This window comes from Myotis yumanensis, unplaced genomic scaffold, assembly GCF_028538775.1.
Source record: "Myotis yumanensis isolate MYYU_CA2020_CCGP unplaced genomic scaffold, mMyoYum1.0.hap1 SCAF_6, whole genome shotgun sequence".
In the NCBI taxonomy this organism is placed as follows: domain Eukaryota; kingdom Metazoa; phylum Chordata; class Mammalia; order Chiroptera; family Vespertilionidae; genus Myotis; species Myotis yumanensis.
In genome coordinates, this window is record NW_027223757.1 from 66,660,385 (window position 1) to 66,677,678 (window position 17,294).

A 17,294-nucleotide genomic window follows, 5' to 3' on the forward strand; every position below is an offset into this window, starting at 1 on the left:
GTGTACTCCCACAGGGGGAGCTCTGCTCAGCCAGAAGCCAGGCTCATGGCTGGCGAGTGCAGCGGTGGTGGCAGGAGGCCTCTCCTGCCCCTGCTAGCAGCGCTAAGGATGTCCGATTTCCGGCTTAGGATGTTTGATTGCTGGCTTAGGCCCGTTCCCCTAAGCCGTCAGTCAGACATCTCCTGAGGGCTCCCGGACTGCAAGAGGATGCAGGCTGGGCTGAGGGATACCCCCCCCACCCAAGTGCACGAATTTTGTTCACCGGGCCTCTAGTGTGTGTGTGTGTGTGTGTGTGTGTGTGTGTGTGTGTATAAATATATATATATATATTCTCTTAAAACATCTTTGTCTCCCTTGCTTTGCCCACCTGATTGCCGCACATACTTTGTACTCTCCTATGGAGTCTGTGAGCTCCTAGCGGCCAGCAGCCATCTGCTAAAGTCTTTTTGTGGTAGGGTATACTCACGTTGATTTGTGAAGCAAGATTTGTTACTTAATATCTCACCCATTTAAGGACGTTATTTGGCATCGAATTTCTCATTTTCACCTTTAGAGTAAGGGCAAGGTTTAAATACTGACAAGAAAGAGCTGTTATTTGTACAAGGTTCTCTCTACCACAGAGAAACAACAGGGAATCCTCTCAGGCTGTTAAGCACTGAAAACAGCAGTCATTTACGACTTGGAGCAATTGTCAGCTGGGTGTTATGGTCCTGTTCAAGACCTGGTTCCCACTGTGCCAGGAATCCGAGGTATTGATTTAAGCTATTCTCTTCATCCACATACTCTCCAGTTTTCAAATGGCCCTGCAGTGTCAACCTCAAGGATTGATGATTCTTTCTGACTCCCATTTTCCTTGACATTTTCCCTGCCCTTCTGCTCTGTAGTGAGTGGAAAAGGGAAAAAATCGGCACCATTCTTTCTGAGTCAATGACATGAGGAGCATCTAACCTTCCTTTCTTGCTAGGAGAGACAACAAAACCCACCCCTGCATGGGCAGCAGACACCTGTGGTCCAGGGATGCTTTAGGCTTTTGCTCCATTAGGGTACTGCACACCTTCTGGGATAATAAGAGCTACATTGTTTGAGCTCTTACTATTTGAAACATGCTTGTAAGTTTTACATAGATTATTTAGTCTTCACATTGGCACTATAAAGTACCTTTATCCCATATAATGGAAGAGAAAATTGAGTCACAGAGAAGTCCAGTAACTTATCTAGCATCACTGACCTAACAAGTATTGAAGTCATGACCTGAAGCTCAGTATTCTGCCTAGAGGGCAAGCACGCTTACTCTATACCCTCCACTGCCTTCCCTACTTCCCCAACTACGTCAAGATGGCAATACAGTTCCAGCCTAAAGACTGCTGGTTCTGCCAAAACCGGTTTGGCTCAGTGGATAGAGCGTCGGCCTGCAGATTGAAAGGTCCCGGGTTCGATTCCGGTCAAGGGCATTTAACTGGGTTGCGGGCACATCCCCAGTAGGAGATGTGCAGGAGGCAGCTGGTCGATGTTTCTCTCTCATCGATGTTTCTAACTCTCTATCTCTCTCCCTTCCTCTCTGTGAAAAATCAATAAAATATATATTTTTTTAAAAAAAGACTGCTGGTTCTATAAAGGGAAGTAGAAAATTTGCAATTCAAGATGAGTTCAGTTTGTGCCATATTAGGCCTGAGATCCCAGTCAACCAGAAATGTCCAGAACCTTTGGAAATAGGAAACCGAAGAGTAAGTTAGGTACATGAGATATTAAAGAAGGCTATAAACTGGAGTTCAAGCAAAGACTATATGTATATATGTAATATCATATATATACATAACACATATATATACATAATATTTGTATAACATTTTTGTGAAAATTTTAAAAAGTTCTCTGGGATTTCAGAAAAGAGAAAGATCATTTTCGAATGGAGTTAGGGGTTTGCTTGTCTGGCATTCAGAAAGAGTTGCTAGAGTTGGGCTAGGATTTTGACCTGTGGAAATGGATGAAAAAAGAATTCTAGAAGAGGAGGGCATACCAGGTGCCTGAAAAGACCAGCAGAGACAATGAAAAAGAAAAACACAGCTCCTGCTGTGAAGGAATGCCTAGGACACCATTTGTGCAGAATATGGGTATAAATGGAGGGCTAATGAGAGAGTAGGATGGAAATGGAGGGACCTATTTCTGATTATGCCAAAAATGGCAACCAAACAGCAAAATGGCTCTGTTTAGTCAAACCAGCTAATGTCCATGACTAAGCCTTTGGTTAAACTAATTGTACATTGAGTCAATGTACTGTAGGGAGTAGTTCAATCAAAACATGTTCCCCCAAAACCTGCTAATCTCAGTTGCTTGAATTTTTGCACCTAAAATCTTACAGTCTTACACTCTTGAGAGTCAGAAGAGGCCCTAGAGATTATTTAGAGCACCATTCTGCCTGATGTTTCACCCATGAACACGTCTGAGGAGTTTTGAAATTACAACATTTGCATTGTGTCAAGGGCTTCTAATGTCATTTTTTAATGTAAATGCTAATGAATAGAAGTATTTCAGAACTACAGGGAAAAGCTGTACTTGACTTACTTTATTTAATTTGAAAATTATGGAACTGTTTCATTCTTTGTGAGGAAGAAAATACCTTTGAAATGCTCAAATGAAGGTAACCTCCCTACCCTACCCCCCAATGTATTTTTACAATTAAAAATGTATTCCAGGCCCTGGCTGGTGTGGCTCAGTTTGTTGGGCATCGTCCCTTGCACCAAAAGGCTGTCTGCTCTATTCTCTGTCATGGCACATGCCCGGGTTGCAGGCTTGATACCCAGTAGGGGGACATATATATGTGGGGGAAAAAAGGATTCTGGTGATATGATATAGAATGCAGCTCTAATAATTCTCATAGCCATTACTTTCAGCAGAATATGCCTATATTTAATTAATATATGTGCCTTTTTTTTACCAACCAGGATATCGATATAATTTATGAATGATTTCATAATTCCAAAAAGCTTTTATTTTTTTTTTCTTTCTCTCAATAGCTGATTAAAACAAACAAAACCCTCTGCTTTCTCCAAGTGAAATGCAAATAAAACTCCCAAATAAGAGTAGGCTGAAGGAAAACTACCTGATCTGGGAATTTTGCCAAACCTTTACTTTAATGAACTTTATGCAGAGATACAGGAAGGACATTATGCTGGAAATGTAGAAATAGACTCAGCATTCTTGGCAGGAATACATGGTAGCCTACAGCACAAAAAGAGTTAATCTGAATTGCAAACTAGAGTTATATTAAATATGCTTTGTTTGCCATTCAACAAGCTTTGTTTTAATGGCCAAGGCAATACTGAAATTGGGTGAGTACTTAAACTTTATTATGGAAGTAAACGAGGCTGCTCTAGAAATCTTCCATTACAGGAAAAATATGCTGTGAGGACTTAATGAATTTCTGACTTTCTTATCCAGAACAATTCTTTACCTGCCTGATATTTTCAGGTAATGGTTCCACAAGATTAAATACGGCCTTCCCCCTTCTAGTAGCAACACCCCAAACAAACTTAAAGTATGTCTTCTTTGCATGTTATAGTTAATGTGCTTTCATTATGCTTAATGTACTTTTAATAGTCTCCTATGGCGAGATGGTGATATTAAATGTGGGAGTAAAATATCCATGATACAACCTTGAATTTGCTACAGTGCCTTTTATCTGAGGGCTCAATGCACTTCCCACACATTCTCATTCAGGATCTCCTTGAGGTGTATTATGAGCATTTTATAGTTGAGGACACTGGGGTGTAGACTAAGGGAATCGAGGTCATTTTCAGAGCTCGCACTCAATACAACCTAGAAGCTTCCCCAAGCACGAGGGAGTGCTCTCTCCCTCCTGGCTGCACTGACTCCTTTGGGCCAAAAATTGATTGCATCTTCACTAGTCTTTTCCTTCATGGGATCTCTCGCTTACCTGGACACCATCAGAGGCAGGGATGTAACTTGCCCTTTTAAATGTGTCTGTCACATTTCTGAGGATTTCCACAGACATCAGAAGATCCCCTGCATAGAAATTTTTCCTCTGAGTTAGATCCAACAGTGTCTTGGTCACTTGGGACATCCCGTCACCTGCCAGCATTCGCTGCCCCTTAGCCAGGTGTTCTTTAATCTGGATGGTCAAAAAAAAAAAAAGAATAAATATCAGAATCTTCATTACTATTTCTCTGCAGATCTTCATCCAACAAATAAACTTCTATTGGAGACGCAACTTTAACATAGCTTTGCAACACTTGGGGGGATTTCAAAACTGCACATTGTGGGTGTCCCACATTCGATGAATATTCAGCATGCAGAAACTAATGAGAGTATATACTTTACACTTGGGCAGGCTTGACAGACTTGCTTTTATCTTGTTCTCAGAGCACATAATTCAACACATTGGAGAAAGTGTGTATTAGCTTAGGTTTTTCACTGAAGTAGAAATAAAAAACTACTTTTGCATGTGGTAAACAGGGAGACAGTTTAGTAAGGTGTGGTCGAGATATTTAGAGAAAGTAAATTATAAATACTTCAAGATTTCCAGTTTTATTAACATGCCAAGCTTAATTTTTGCCTTACCTCTTAAAATAAACATATCTTTCTATAGTAGCAAAATTAAGTTGTCACAAGGACATTTTAGCTTTAGAACATATCTATAACTTTAGAGATCTACTATGACATGACTGAAAGCTAGATTATTTTAGCTTTATTTTATTTTTTTATTTTTTTTGAATATATTTTATTGATTTTTTTACAGAGAGAAAGGGAGAGGGAGAGGGATAGAGAATTAGAATCATCGATGAGAGAGAAACATTGATCAGCTGCCTCCTGCACACTCCCCACTGGGGATGTGTCTGCAACCAAGGTACATGCCCTTGACTGGAATCGAACCTGGGACCCCTCAGTCCGCAGGCCGATGCTCCATCCACTGAGCCAAACCGGTCAGGGTTTAGCTTTATTTTAAAAAGAAATAAACTCTAACAACAAAAATAAGACAATAACAACAAAAACAAACAAACAACAAAAAAATACCCCAAAACTCTCAGCTAGGTCTTCAGTAGCAAAACAAACTACTAAGATGCAAGGCTTAGCCCAGCTGGTGTGGCTCCATCCTTGAGCATGGATTTATGAACCAGGAGGTTAAGGTTTCAATTTCTAGTCAGGGCACATGCCTGAGTTCCAGGCTCTATCCCCAGTGGAGGGCAAGCAGGAGGCAGCCAATCAATGATTATCTCTCATCATTGATGTTTCTCTCTCTCTCTCCCTCTCCCTACCTCTTGGAAATCAATAAAAAATATATTTTAAAAAAAGATGTAAGGCTTAAATTAGTCTGATGGCCAGAGAAATATGCTGTCAATTTTCATATTTGCTTATCTCATAGTTCAAGGGAAGAAAAACATCTTATAGCGTGAAAGAATGGTAATGTTAGAGAGGGTAAAGTGGTAGCAAGGATCCACCATACTTTTCTTTGTTTACTAAAAGGTTAGTGCTTATAATCTCATTGCTAAATTTGTGATAAAATTAATGTATCAAAAGTTCATGAAATAATCAAGAACTAACACACCAGAGAAATGCTGAACTAGAAAGGGTAACCTGTAATAATTGTAATGATCAATTCCCCATTAAGATTCAAGCCAACAAGTCCTGTAAATCATGACAATCAATCTGAACTAATCCCAAGTTAGAAGTTTTCAAAAACATGTATTTCAAAAAAAAACATCTTGCCACTTCAGATATTTTACTTTTCTTTAGTCTCTAAAACTCTGTCTAAAAATATTTTGGTAAAATAAAAATCTTTAGACATACTCTATTTCCATTATTGTGCTAAAAGACAACCTATTTATGTAGTTTATTTCTTTCCATTTTTTTCTCTTATTTATCTCCTGTCTCTCCTCAGTGGCAGCCAACCATAGATTAAAGCCCAAAGGATTGGTATGATCAACGATCAGCCCTTGACTATCTCTTCTCTAATTTATTTATAAATATTTGCAACGTGCTGTTCAGGTCATGTGTTTCATAAGTTCATGTGTTTGCACTGGCAATCCTGCCCCCTCTCTTACATCAAGTCATGTTTATACACCACTCAGATGTAGTATTGGCTCTTCTAAATATTTAAACAGAGTTAGCTCCCTTCTCAGCACTATCCTCTTATATATCACGGTATCACACTGAATTGTAATCATTTTTTCATATGTCTTTCTGCCCCAGTAGTCCTTCTGAACCTTTGAGTAGGTTCCATGACTTAGAATATGGCACCATAAAATCTGTTAGAGTTAAAGTTTTATGTCTTAACTATACCTTTGTGATATAATACAATGGATGGTCTTTGAAGCCAGCAGTGCCCAGGTTTGTATTTAAACTTTGCAACTTATCATTCTTACAATTGAATCCATAGGAGACTCAGATAGCATGTCTCCTCTGAGATTTGAAAACTATGCCTATCTCGTTAAAATATTTAAATATCATTTTCTTAATTTAAATGAAATCACACAAGCCTAAGATAATTAGCACAAGCTACTGCATAGCAGGAAAGCTTCTTGGCTCACCATGCTCTGTGTGCCCTACATGATCCAGTTCCTGGGGACACCTTTCCCCTCATTCACTGTGCTCTCGTCACTCTGGTCATTTTTTTAAAATATATATATTTTTTATTTATTTCAGAGAGGAAGGGAGAGGGAGAGAGAGATAGAAAAGTCAATAATGAGAGAGAATCATTGTTGGCTGCCTCCTTCCCAAAACCCAGGGAATGTGCCCTTGACAGGAATCAAACCCGAGACCCTTCAGTCCACAGGCTAACACTCTATCCACTGAGCCAAACCCGCTAAGGCACTCTGGTCTTTTTGATCTTCCTTAAGCACATGCCTGTTTCAGAGCCTTTGCACTGGCTTTTCCTTTTGCCTGGACCAGTTTTCCCATAGAGATCTATGTTTTTTTATCTCTTCCTCCGAGAGTCCTTACCTGACTCCCTATCAAATATGATACCATAGCCATTCATTTCACCCTCCCTCATTGTGCTGAAGTTTTCCTGCCATTGTGCCATCTATTTCTTCACTTATTTTTTTACATACCCTCCCCCCCACGCCATCCTATATAATAAAGCAGTAATATGCAAATTGACCACCACACCATCACACAAGATGGCCGCCCCCATGTGGGGATAAGATGGCCTCCACAAGATGGCTGGCAGGGGAGGGCAGTTGTGGGTGATCAGGCCAGCAAAGGAGGACAGTTAGGGGCAACCAGGCCAGCGGGGGGGGGGAGGGAGTTCAGGGGACTAAGCCTGCATGGGAGGGCAGTTAAGGGTGACAAGGCCAGCAGGGGAGGGCAGTTGGGGGGGACCAGGCCAGCAGGGGAGGGCAGTTGGGGGCAACTGGGCCAGCAGGGGAGCAGTTAGGCATTGACCATGCTGGCAGGGGAGTGGTTAGGGCGTGATCAGGCTGGCAGGCAGAGTGGTTAGGGGCAATCAGGCAGGCAGGCAGGTGAGTGGTTAGGAGCCAGCAGTCCCGGATTGTGAGAGGGATGTCCGACTGCTTGTTTAGGCCCAATCCCAAACAGTGGTTGGACATCCCTCGAGGGGTCCCAGATTGGAGAAGGTGCAGGCTGGGCTGAGCGCCACCCCCCCCCCCCCCCGTGCACGATTTTGTGCACCAGGCCTCTAGTTAGAATATAAGCCTTGTGAAGAAAGAGACTTTATCTGTATTGTTTACTCCTACAGTCCCAGCACCTAGAGGATATACACAATATATTGAACAAATTAATTGAATAAATCAAGCAATCATTCAAAATCCTTCCATGATCATGTTAGATTAAGTGAGGCACACTTGAAAGTTGCCTTAACTTGCTCATCAGCACAGCCCATGGCAAACACTGGTATCAAATAGTATGAGAAATGCCTGGCTTAAAGAGACAGTGCACCTTCTAGGTTTGAAACTATCTGGTTCAGGAGGTAGAGTGCAGAAAGTTTTGAAATGAAGTTAATTGGGTCTAACCTAAAAAATGTCATCATATTCAGCTTTTAGTTTTGTGCTGACAATGCAGATCCCAGCTGTGATGCTCAAGGCACAGAGGACTTAAATGGTTCTCCATTAGGAAGAGATAGCATGGCTGTTGAAATAAACAGCCTCTGACTACTTCACATCAGCTCTGTATCTACTTTGGCAACAAGTATGCATGCCTGTGAGGGATCTAATTTGCTCAGATTTCTAATACATCCTTTCTTTCAAACAAAAGCACCACAGTACTAGAATCTTAAGGAATAAAACATTTAGAAACATTTTTTGTTTGCAATAAAAATAGTACAGAAGGCACTGGGTGGCTCAGCTAACCAGAGATAGGAAAGCAGTCTTTCACTTCTGGGTCAGCATCAAATGTGGCCCCCATCAGTAGTAAATCAACGTCATTGCCATCTGACAGCTGCTTAGCAGGCTTATTTAGAATGAGTTGTTCTCAGTCTCGCTCTTTACAAACAGGTGCCAAATCACAACACCAACCCTCACAAATGGCATTAATTTGCATCTTTCCTGGCATTGTTGGTGGAAAGCACCCAGAACAAATACCTTGAAATAGCTGTACACGCTAGTGTAGACTATTGGTAGCAATTATAACGTGTACCAAGAGTGTTCAGCTAAGATAGATATCCATCCAGAACATACTTAGTTGATTAAAAATCCCAGTTTCTTGATTTTCCGTACACAATACAAGTGCACTGTAAAAGGTTCTTTCCTTAAAACATGCCTACTTTTTCCTAGAATGAAAAATACAGCTTTCATCTGCAGGTCTATTTTTCTCTTTTCTGGATCATGAAGAAGTAAGTAGAATTCAGACTGAGTTTGTTCAACTTACTTTTTTCTCTGTTTCAAATTGCCCTTTATTCACGTTTTACCTCTCTCCCTTTGTTCCTATCTCTATGCTATAACTCTAGGGTTATACAATTTGGACCCCATCCAACCTTTCTCTACAATCCTTCCCTTTCTCAAAAGAATGGCCCATATTGTATATCTTATTTAAATACCAACTTTTCATGTTGCTATTCCCTTTCAACTATTGTGCTCTTTCTGATTCTCTTCAAAATAAAAATCAGAAGTATGAAATCTGATTTGAACCCAACTATTTATCTCCTAAATATTCTCTCTGAAAATCTTACTAGTACATTATATTTATAGAGCAAATGGAATCTAAAATCTGGATTTAGATTGTGGTTCTACTATTTATGACATAGGACCACTGGCTAAACTATTGCCTTTTTCCTAGCATCATTTGATCTGTCTATAAAAAGAAGCAAACATCATCACATGGTTGTTATAATGGGTTCCTGCAAGATAGAGGTTAAAAGTGGACACTCAGAGACTTTCCCTTCTCTTCCCATTTTTAATTTCTAATTCCTCTAAATACATTTAAGTTTTAAAACAACCATTGGAGGTGTTACAATTACCCATATTTTGCAGATGAAAAAGTAGAGGCTTAGCATAGTGAACTGCATTCTCCAGAATTATCTAGCCCTAAATTGCTCCATGATTTGAGCTTCAGTGGTTTGATTGTAGAATCCATGCTCTTAACTACCACCTGCTTAGCTCAGGTTTTATATACTGCGTTTGTTAGAAACTGTCAAGATGCTTAAATATTTAAAAATAATTTTCAACCACATTTATTTCAAGGAGCCATTAAATCTTTTTCATATATAGAAAGAATATGAGAAGCAAGAGAATTGAAGCAACTTGCCAGGCAGTCGAGATATTGCCAATTATTTGAGTAGTGGTTATTATTTTGGAATATAATGTATAAAGGCTACTAAAGCCAATTACCAATCAATATCTATGTAAAAATTGTGTAGGTAGTTTTCCACAAGTAGACAGAAAAGTCCCCCAGGATAAATCAAGGATTCTATTTCAATTGGGTCATATCTTATAATTCCCTTAATTTAGTTACTGAAATAGCTCAGAAAGGTTTAATAATTTAAATATTTCCTTTAGAATTATAATTGCCAGTGATTATGTCTGCTCAGCTTGCAGTATTCAGTGAGTATTTTTGCTCCAAAGGACAAGCCTTAAAGTTTCTGTGTCATTCACATTTAATGCTGTTGACAAGATCTCCAGTGAAAGAAGAAAACTGACATCTAAAAATAGTGCTTTTTATAGTCTTTGCTCTTTATGTGGAGAGATTCAGTGAGGGTCATGGTTTAAAGAGTAGGTGTGTTTCTGAAAAAATCTTATTCTTTTCACTTTATGCCTCCTACTGCCAGTTACAGTTACCTCTCTTGTGTGAATCCTAAAAAAAAAAAAAAAAAAAAAGTAAATTGTAGTCACTGTGCAAATGACACAGTTTAAACTTCATATACTTATATATTATTTACAGCATCAACTCCTACAGTCCATCTGTAAGGTATATAAAAGGCTCTCACAGCTCTTAGTGGCTTCAATTAAAAGATAATTATACAAGAAACTTCTTTTCATAAAGCAATGATCTAAATATACATCTTTTGCTTCAGTTCAAACCTCTGTCATTTTCTAAGGCCAACATCACTCACTAGATGATGATATTAAATTATTTGCAGATCTATCTGGTGTCACCAGGAAAGAAAGAAATTACTCTGTATGGAAAAGAAAGTGTACCCTTTGTTCTAATAGATAAATAGTTCTTAACTTCCCCCACATTTGATATACAGAGCTTGCATGCATCCTGGAGCTGTCCTAGGGTTAAGAGTTTAAATCTGAGGGACAATTCTTGTCAAGAGACAATGCTATAGATTTAGTCCATAATTCCCCGGGATACATTATATGCGTTTTGCAAAAAGCTCAGGATAAATAGCATTTGGCCATAGGGCATTGGCTATCCCAGTGTTTTGCCCCAGGGCTTCCTGAAGTGAGGATTGCAAGGTATTGCTATGAAAATAAACTGATTCATGAAGAAAAATGATGAAAAAAAAAAAAAAAAAACTAAGCCAGATATAGTGTGCTTATGTCCCTGGGAAGCCTAGAAATTTCCAAATTAAGAATGAGGACATAGTAAATTTACCTACCCAGTAAAATCTAGAAATAGCTTGAATTTCAGAGTTTTTGGCTAGGATTAGTCAAAAGTGCAATTCCTGAGCAAAGGACATAATTAGGTGAGATTTATTTTCCTAATATCAAATAGATCTAGAAGTTCGTATTCATATTCTGAGCCAGGGGATAGAATTGGAGCATCTCCATGAGCTCAAAGCAGTAGAGTGTTCCCAGGCCAGCACCCAGACTTTCAGGAACCTTCTCAGTGGGCGGCAGAGCATTCAGTAACCCAGTATTTCCCTAAGAGTTTTTCACTTCTATTTCCATTACTTGAGTTTTCTAGTTCCAGGGATATTGCATCAGTCAGAATGGGCTAAGTTATGCTGTGAGGACAAACAATCCCAAAATCTCAGGGCCTAAAAATAATAAAAATTTATTTCTCACTCAGAGCACATACTCAACCCAGGTCATCAGGGAGGCTCTGCATATCATAGTGATTCAGGGGTTTGGGATGATGGAGGATAAAAGATTTTGCACTGGCAATGACATTCTCAGGCATGACACTACAAAGCTCACTTCCATACACAACCAATGAGCACATGTGGACAGATAGTCACATGCCTTCAAGGGTAAAAAACCACAATCCTCCCATATGCCCAGGAGAGGAAAATGAGATACCATCTAATGATAATAATACATCTTGTGATGGTATAGAGCTGGCTAACATTCACTTAACTTCTTTGCGTCCACCAAAAGTTTACTTTTTAAAATTATTTTTTTACATATTACTTCTTTGCATTTATTTACCAAACTAGAACCCTAAATGACATCTGCCACATGCTTCTTAAACTTCAATGTGCATTTGAATAGCAAAGGGAACTTCCAAAATGAAGATTCTGACTCGGTAGGTCTGAGACCCGGTCTGAGTTTCTACATGTCTAACAAGCTCCCTGGTGCTGCTGACACTTCTGGTCTCAGAAAACACTCTGGCTCTACCAAATGCCATTTTTTTTTGCACCTGCATCCAAGTAGCTCTACTTTTGCTAGAGAAAAAAATCACAACTAAACTGACTAGCTGTACTCTAAGTTCTTTATTTCAAACCTCAGTACAATATAAATTTGGCAACCCCCCCAGACCCACCTCCCTCAAGCTTACCTTCCTCATTTCAGAAAATGACATCATCATCAGTGAAATATGCTCATTCAATCTTAATCAAGGATACCATCACCTCTCACCTGGATTACTGTAGCAGGCTTCATGGGTTCCTGTTCTACCAGCCTACAGTCCATTCTCCATAGAATAACCATAGACCCTCATTTAATTAGATTGAATCACATCAGTCCTCTACTGTAAATTGTTTCCCTTTGCACTAAGAATAAAATCCAAACTCCTAGCAAAGGCTCCTAAGGCACAGAATAATTTTTTCCTTACCTAGTTTTCCAGACTCATCTCATGACAACCTATTTTTAGCTCACTACTCTGGCCACTGGATCATCTTGCCCTGCCTTAAAGACCCCAAGACTTTTCCATATGCTATTTTCTCCAAATGGAATGTACTACTCTCATTCCCTGACAAACTCATTCTCTCCATTCTTTGCATATCTAAATCTACCCCATCTTTTGGGTCAGACTTTTAAAGGGCATTTCCTCATAGACACCTCACTATTTTTTTTTTAATCTAAAGCAGTCCCCAAACATTATTTCTTATGTCGGCACTTTGTTAGTCTCTCTCTCTCTCTCTCTATATATATATATAGATGTCTATATATAGACATGACACTACAAAGGCATGACACTACAAAGCTCACTTCCATACACAACCAATGAGCACATGTGGACAGATAGTCACATGCCTTCAAGGGTAAAAAACCACAATCCTCCCATATGCCCAGGAGAGGAAAATGAGATACCATCTAATGATAATAATACATCTTGTGATGGTATAGAGCTGGCTATATATATATATAGAGAGAGAGAGAGAGAGTTTGAAATTATTTTAACTCTTTTCTTGTCTACTTTATTTTGCATTTGTTTTAAGTGTCACCTTCAAGTTGCACCCTTGTGTAATTGCACTGTACTGCACAGAGTTAAAGCTCAGTGAATATTTGTATAATAAATTAGTGGGTAGATAAAAGGATGGATGAATGATTGAACAATATTATACACTTTCCCTTATAATATTTTTTTTTTACTTTGGCATTTTGCAAAATATAATTCTCTGTACAAGAATATTCTATTAAATCATCCAATGAATAAGTTCCAAATCAGTGAATTTTAATGGCAAAAACTAATTCTAACACTTCTTCTATTTAGTCACAATAAATACACAACTGAGAGAAGCTTTAAAAATATCCTGGGTTTGTGTTATAATCAGTAATATGTTATATGAATTTCTTTTTTAAAACGAGGAAAAATAAGCATAACTGTTAGAAGTATTTCATTATATATCTATACCATAGACCACCTTAAAATTCCCTAGGAAAAAGATTTTATCTTTTTTTATTATAAAGCCAAAATTTATTGGTTTAATAGAATGGAATAATTCATATAAGGTCAATTAAAAGTATATATGTAAATTACTAAAAAATCATAATCTTCTAGAGCAGTGGTTCTCAACCTTCCTAATGCTGCGACCCTTTAATATAGTTCCTTATTATGTGGTGACCCCCAATTTCATTGTTACAACTTGAACATAATTAAATCATAGTGATTAATCACAAAAACAATATGTAATTATATATGTGTTGAGAACCGCTGTTCTAGAGCATCAGAGAGCTACGAATGAAATAGAATAATTTCCAGAAATAGGAGATCCTTTCAGAGGTAAGCCAACAATTTCAGCTAGTTTCTTTTTTTTCCTTTGGGAATGTTTGCTAAATCTGGACAGAAGTGAGGAGAAGGTGTAACCCAGGCAGAGGCCCATTAGAGCAGAAAGAGAAACTTTTTCGGTTGGCAAAGGCTGGAGAAATATACGAGAAAATCTTGCTGGGATTTTTCTCCAAAAGACATTTGTTGAGTTTTTGAAATATGTAGGAAGCTGAGGAAATATGATGAAAACTTTTCAGCCACAGAATGTAATTTTCTCCATCCTTGTGAATAAGCATTTGACAATAAATGCCTAGTGAGAAGAGTCCAGCTTTAAGCAACCAGCTGGACTTCTCCTTAAGCTATTTGCAACATTTGAAGTTACCAAGGCAGAAAGCTGGGGCACTGAGCTGGGAACTTTTGTAGGGCAAAGCTGAACCTTCTACAGTTTTTCAGGGTTGATGGGATGGGTACACATGGACTCTCCATCCAAAAGACACGATGGTAAAAGGGGATTAAGTAAATGTATTTTTACTAAAACTGCAAAACAGCTTTGACTCAGACCAATTCTTGCCTGTATTAAAGTACCAGCTCCTCACTGTATTTAGATAACCAAGGAAAGGAGGAATGCTTCTTGGTGGACATGAACATTGTCTGAAGTCCCAACAATTATTTGATACGAGTGACATTCAATAAAAAATTACTAGCCCTAACCAGTTTGGCTCAGTGGATAGAGCGTCGGCCTGCGGACTGAAGGGTCCCAGGTTCGATTCTGGTCAAGGGCATGTACCTTGGTTGCGGGCACATCCCCAGTAGGAGGTGTGCAGGAGGCAGCTGATCGATGTTTCTCTCTCATTGATGTTTCTAACTCTATTCTTCTCCCTTCCTCTCTGTAAAAAAATTAATAAAATATATAAAAAATAAAATAAAATAAATAAAAATAAAAAATTACTAGTTGTGCCAGATGATGTAACTGACAAAACAAAACAAAAGCTGGTTTACAGACTATCCAGATATTAGATATAGCTGTTAGGGTATTAAAATGACTATGGTTCAAATGTTAAGGAAAACAGATGAAGAAAAAGACAAAATAGAATTTGTCTTTTTTTTTTTTTTTTGGAGAATTTTAAAAGAGTTGGAAGCTTAAAAAAAAGAATGTATATTCTAGATCAAGAGTTAGTGACCTACAACCTATGCGCCAAACCCAACCCATTGCCTGGTTTTGCATGTTTTACTGAAATACAGCCTTGGTCACTTATAGTCTATGAGTGATCTTTTGATAAAACAGCAGAGTTAAGTAGTTAGGGCAGACACTATATGGTGTGTAAACTCTAAAATATTTATCCTGTCCTTGACATATATGGTGAACTTTGACATATGAATTATTTGAGACTATCAAGATTTAAATAACACCTTCCTTCCAAATATCTATATTTTTCCATTAGCTCCTTCAGGGCAGATAGCATTCAATAACCGGGAGGTATTATCATTTGTTGAACAATTAGTGAACTCATAGTTTTATTCAGGATCATATGTTAAAAAAAACTTTGAAATTGTGATGTTGAACTCAGATCCTCAAACCTCTAACTTGTGATCCTGAATAAAATTGCAAGCATTTTATGTATTTTAAAGGAAATAATGTTTTTCAACTTTTCTTTGGCATTCATGGGTTTTGCAATGATTATTTGAAAGTGAGGACTCTTACAAACTTTTGAAATTTGTCAACAAGAACACACAGGCACTCAAGTGCTATGCTTTGTGTATGATATTCAAAACAAGAGTAGCCACTTTTTGTCATGGAGGGCCATGTAATTACAAATACATGTATATGGATGCCAAACTAATATTGTGATTAGTGAAAATAGCTCAGATTTTTTTGAATGTGCACTACGGTAAAAATTGGTATATGTTAACTTTGTTTTTATTGATTTCAGAGAGGAAGGGAGAGGGAGAGAGAGAGAAACATCAGTGATTAGAGAGAATCATTGATCAGCTGCCTCCTGCACACTCATACAAGAGATAGAGCCTGAAACCCCAGCATGAGTCCTGGCTGGGAATCAAACCATGACATTCTGGTTCATTGATTAACACTCAACCACTGAGACACATCGGCTGGGCACAACTCCATTTAATTGGCCTTCTGTGACCTCCCCATTGGTATTTTTTAAGAACTCTAATGCAATTATAATGTTCAGCCAAGGTTAACAAATTACTGATCTAGCTTTCTTCTCCTAGCTTTACCGATCACTTGGTGTATTCCAGTCATACTGCACTACAGAAAGCTTGCAGAACAAGTAACTACTGACTCTCAGGCTCACTTACTTCAGCTTAATTGATGGATATTTCAAAATTAAATCATCTACTGTTGGAGCATAGTACTGGGTTATTTGTTTCTTAATTGCTCATCTAAAACAAACTAACAAAACAAAACAATGGCCCTGGCCAGTGTGACTTGGTTGAGCCTTCAATTCGAGATCAGGGTATATGCCCAGGTTTCAGGCTCCATCCCCAGTAGGGAGCTTGCAGGAGACAGCCCTTGGATGTTTCTCTCTCCCTCTTCATTCCTCTCTCTTTAAAGTCAATAAAAACTTATTTAAAAAATTACACATATTTTTTGGCTCTAAGTGTTTGTCATAAACAAAACTATGGTGACTATTGTTTTCTTTCTTCTAAATAAGCTGCAGTAATAAAATGCATTGTCCTCTTTTAGGCAAGGTGCTGGGATTTGTACAATGAGGTAGTGGCCAAAAAATGCATGTGATACATGAAGTGTTTTGTTGCAGTGGAGCAAAATTCCCCTGAAAGGTAGAAAAGATGAAGAGAACATAAAGCAAACCTATTATCTTTGTTTCTCTCTCTGATTCTCTCTTCCTCTTCTCCCTTCTCCACCCTCACCCCCGGCTATCATTTACCATCTTTGTCTCTCTCTCCTAATGAACCACCATAAAAGTAGAAGAAAACAGGAGAAACAAAAACCTTAAACCAGGATTCAAGCTCATTGGCATCTCTTCCCATAATGTCAAACCTTCAATGACTAGTTAGAGTATTGCTCCAACTCCTGTCTTTAAAATGTTTGTTAAACGAAAGTATGAAAACAGAAACAGGTTTTAAGGAACAACTGAAAAGAGAACATTTATAACCAACTATTGACATTTCCATGTGAAGAAACCTCTATTAGAATATTATCTTTGCTTTTTCTCAGTCCCCATCACTCACTCCACTCAGGGAAGGATTTACCTGTCTGATTAATCTAGGAGAAAGCATTAGCATACCTGGTTCAGATCCTTTTGCTTTAGACAGCTGGCTACCTGTCAAGGGCATACATTCTGCCAGTTCTATGTAGTCTGTCATCTCTCGCACCTGTGTGTGTGTGTGTGTGTGTGTGTAAAAGAGGCAGTATGAGAGAATAAGAGAGAGAGAGAAGAAGGAGAAATAGGAGAAAGAGGAGGAGGAGGAGATGAGGAGAAGGAGTAGGAGAAGGAGAGGAAGGAAGAAGGAGGAGGGGGAGG

General features: G+C 38.5%; 1 protein-coding gene across 5 annotated transcripts in view; it reads right to left on the reverse strand.

The window, feature by feature from the left end:
* Positions 1-17,294, reverse strand: part of ADGRB3 (adhesion G protein-coupled receptor B3) — a 699,707-nt gene that overhangs the window by 371,735 nt on the left and 310,678 nt on the right. For all 5 annotated transcript variants that reach the window (XM_070418313.1, XM_070418316.1, XM_070418315.1 and 2 more), the window contains one exon: positions 3,935-4,129. In XM_070418313.1, the coding sequence (XP_070274414.1) occupies positions 3,935-4,129 (195 nt within the window). The remainder of the gene's footprint in view (positions 1-3,934; positions 4,130-17,294) is intronic.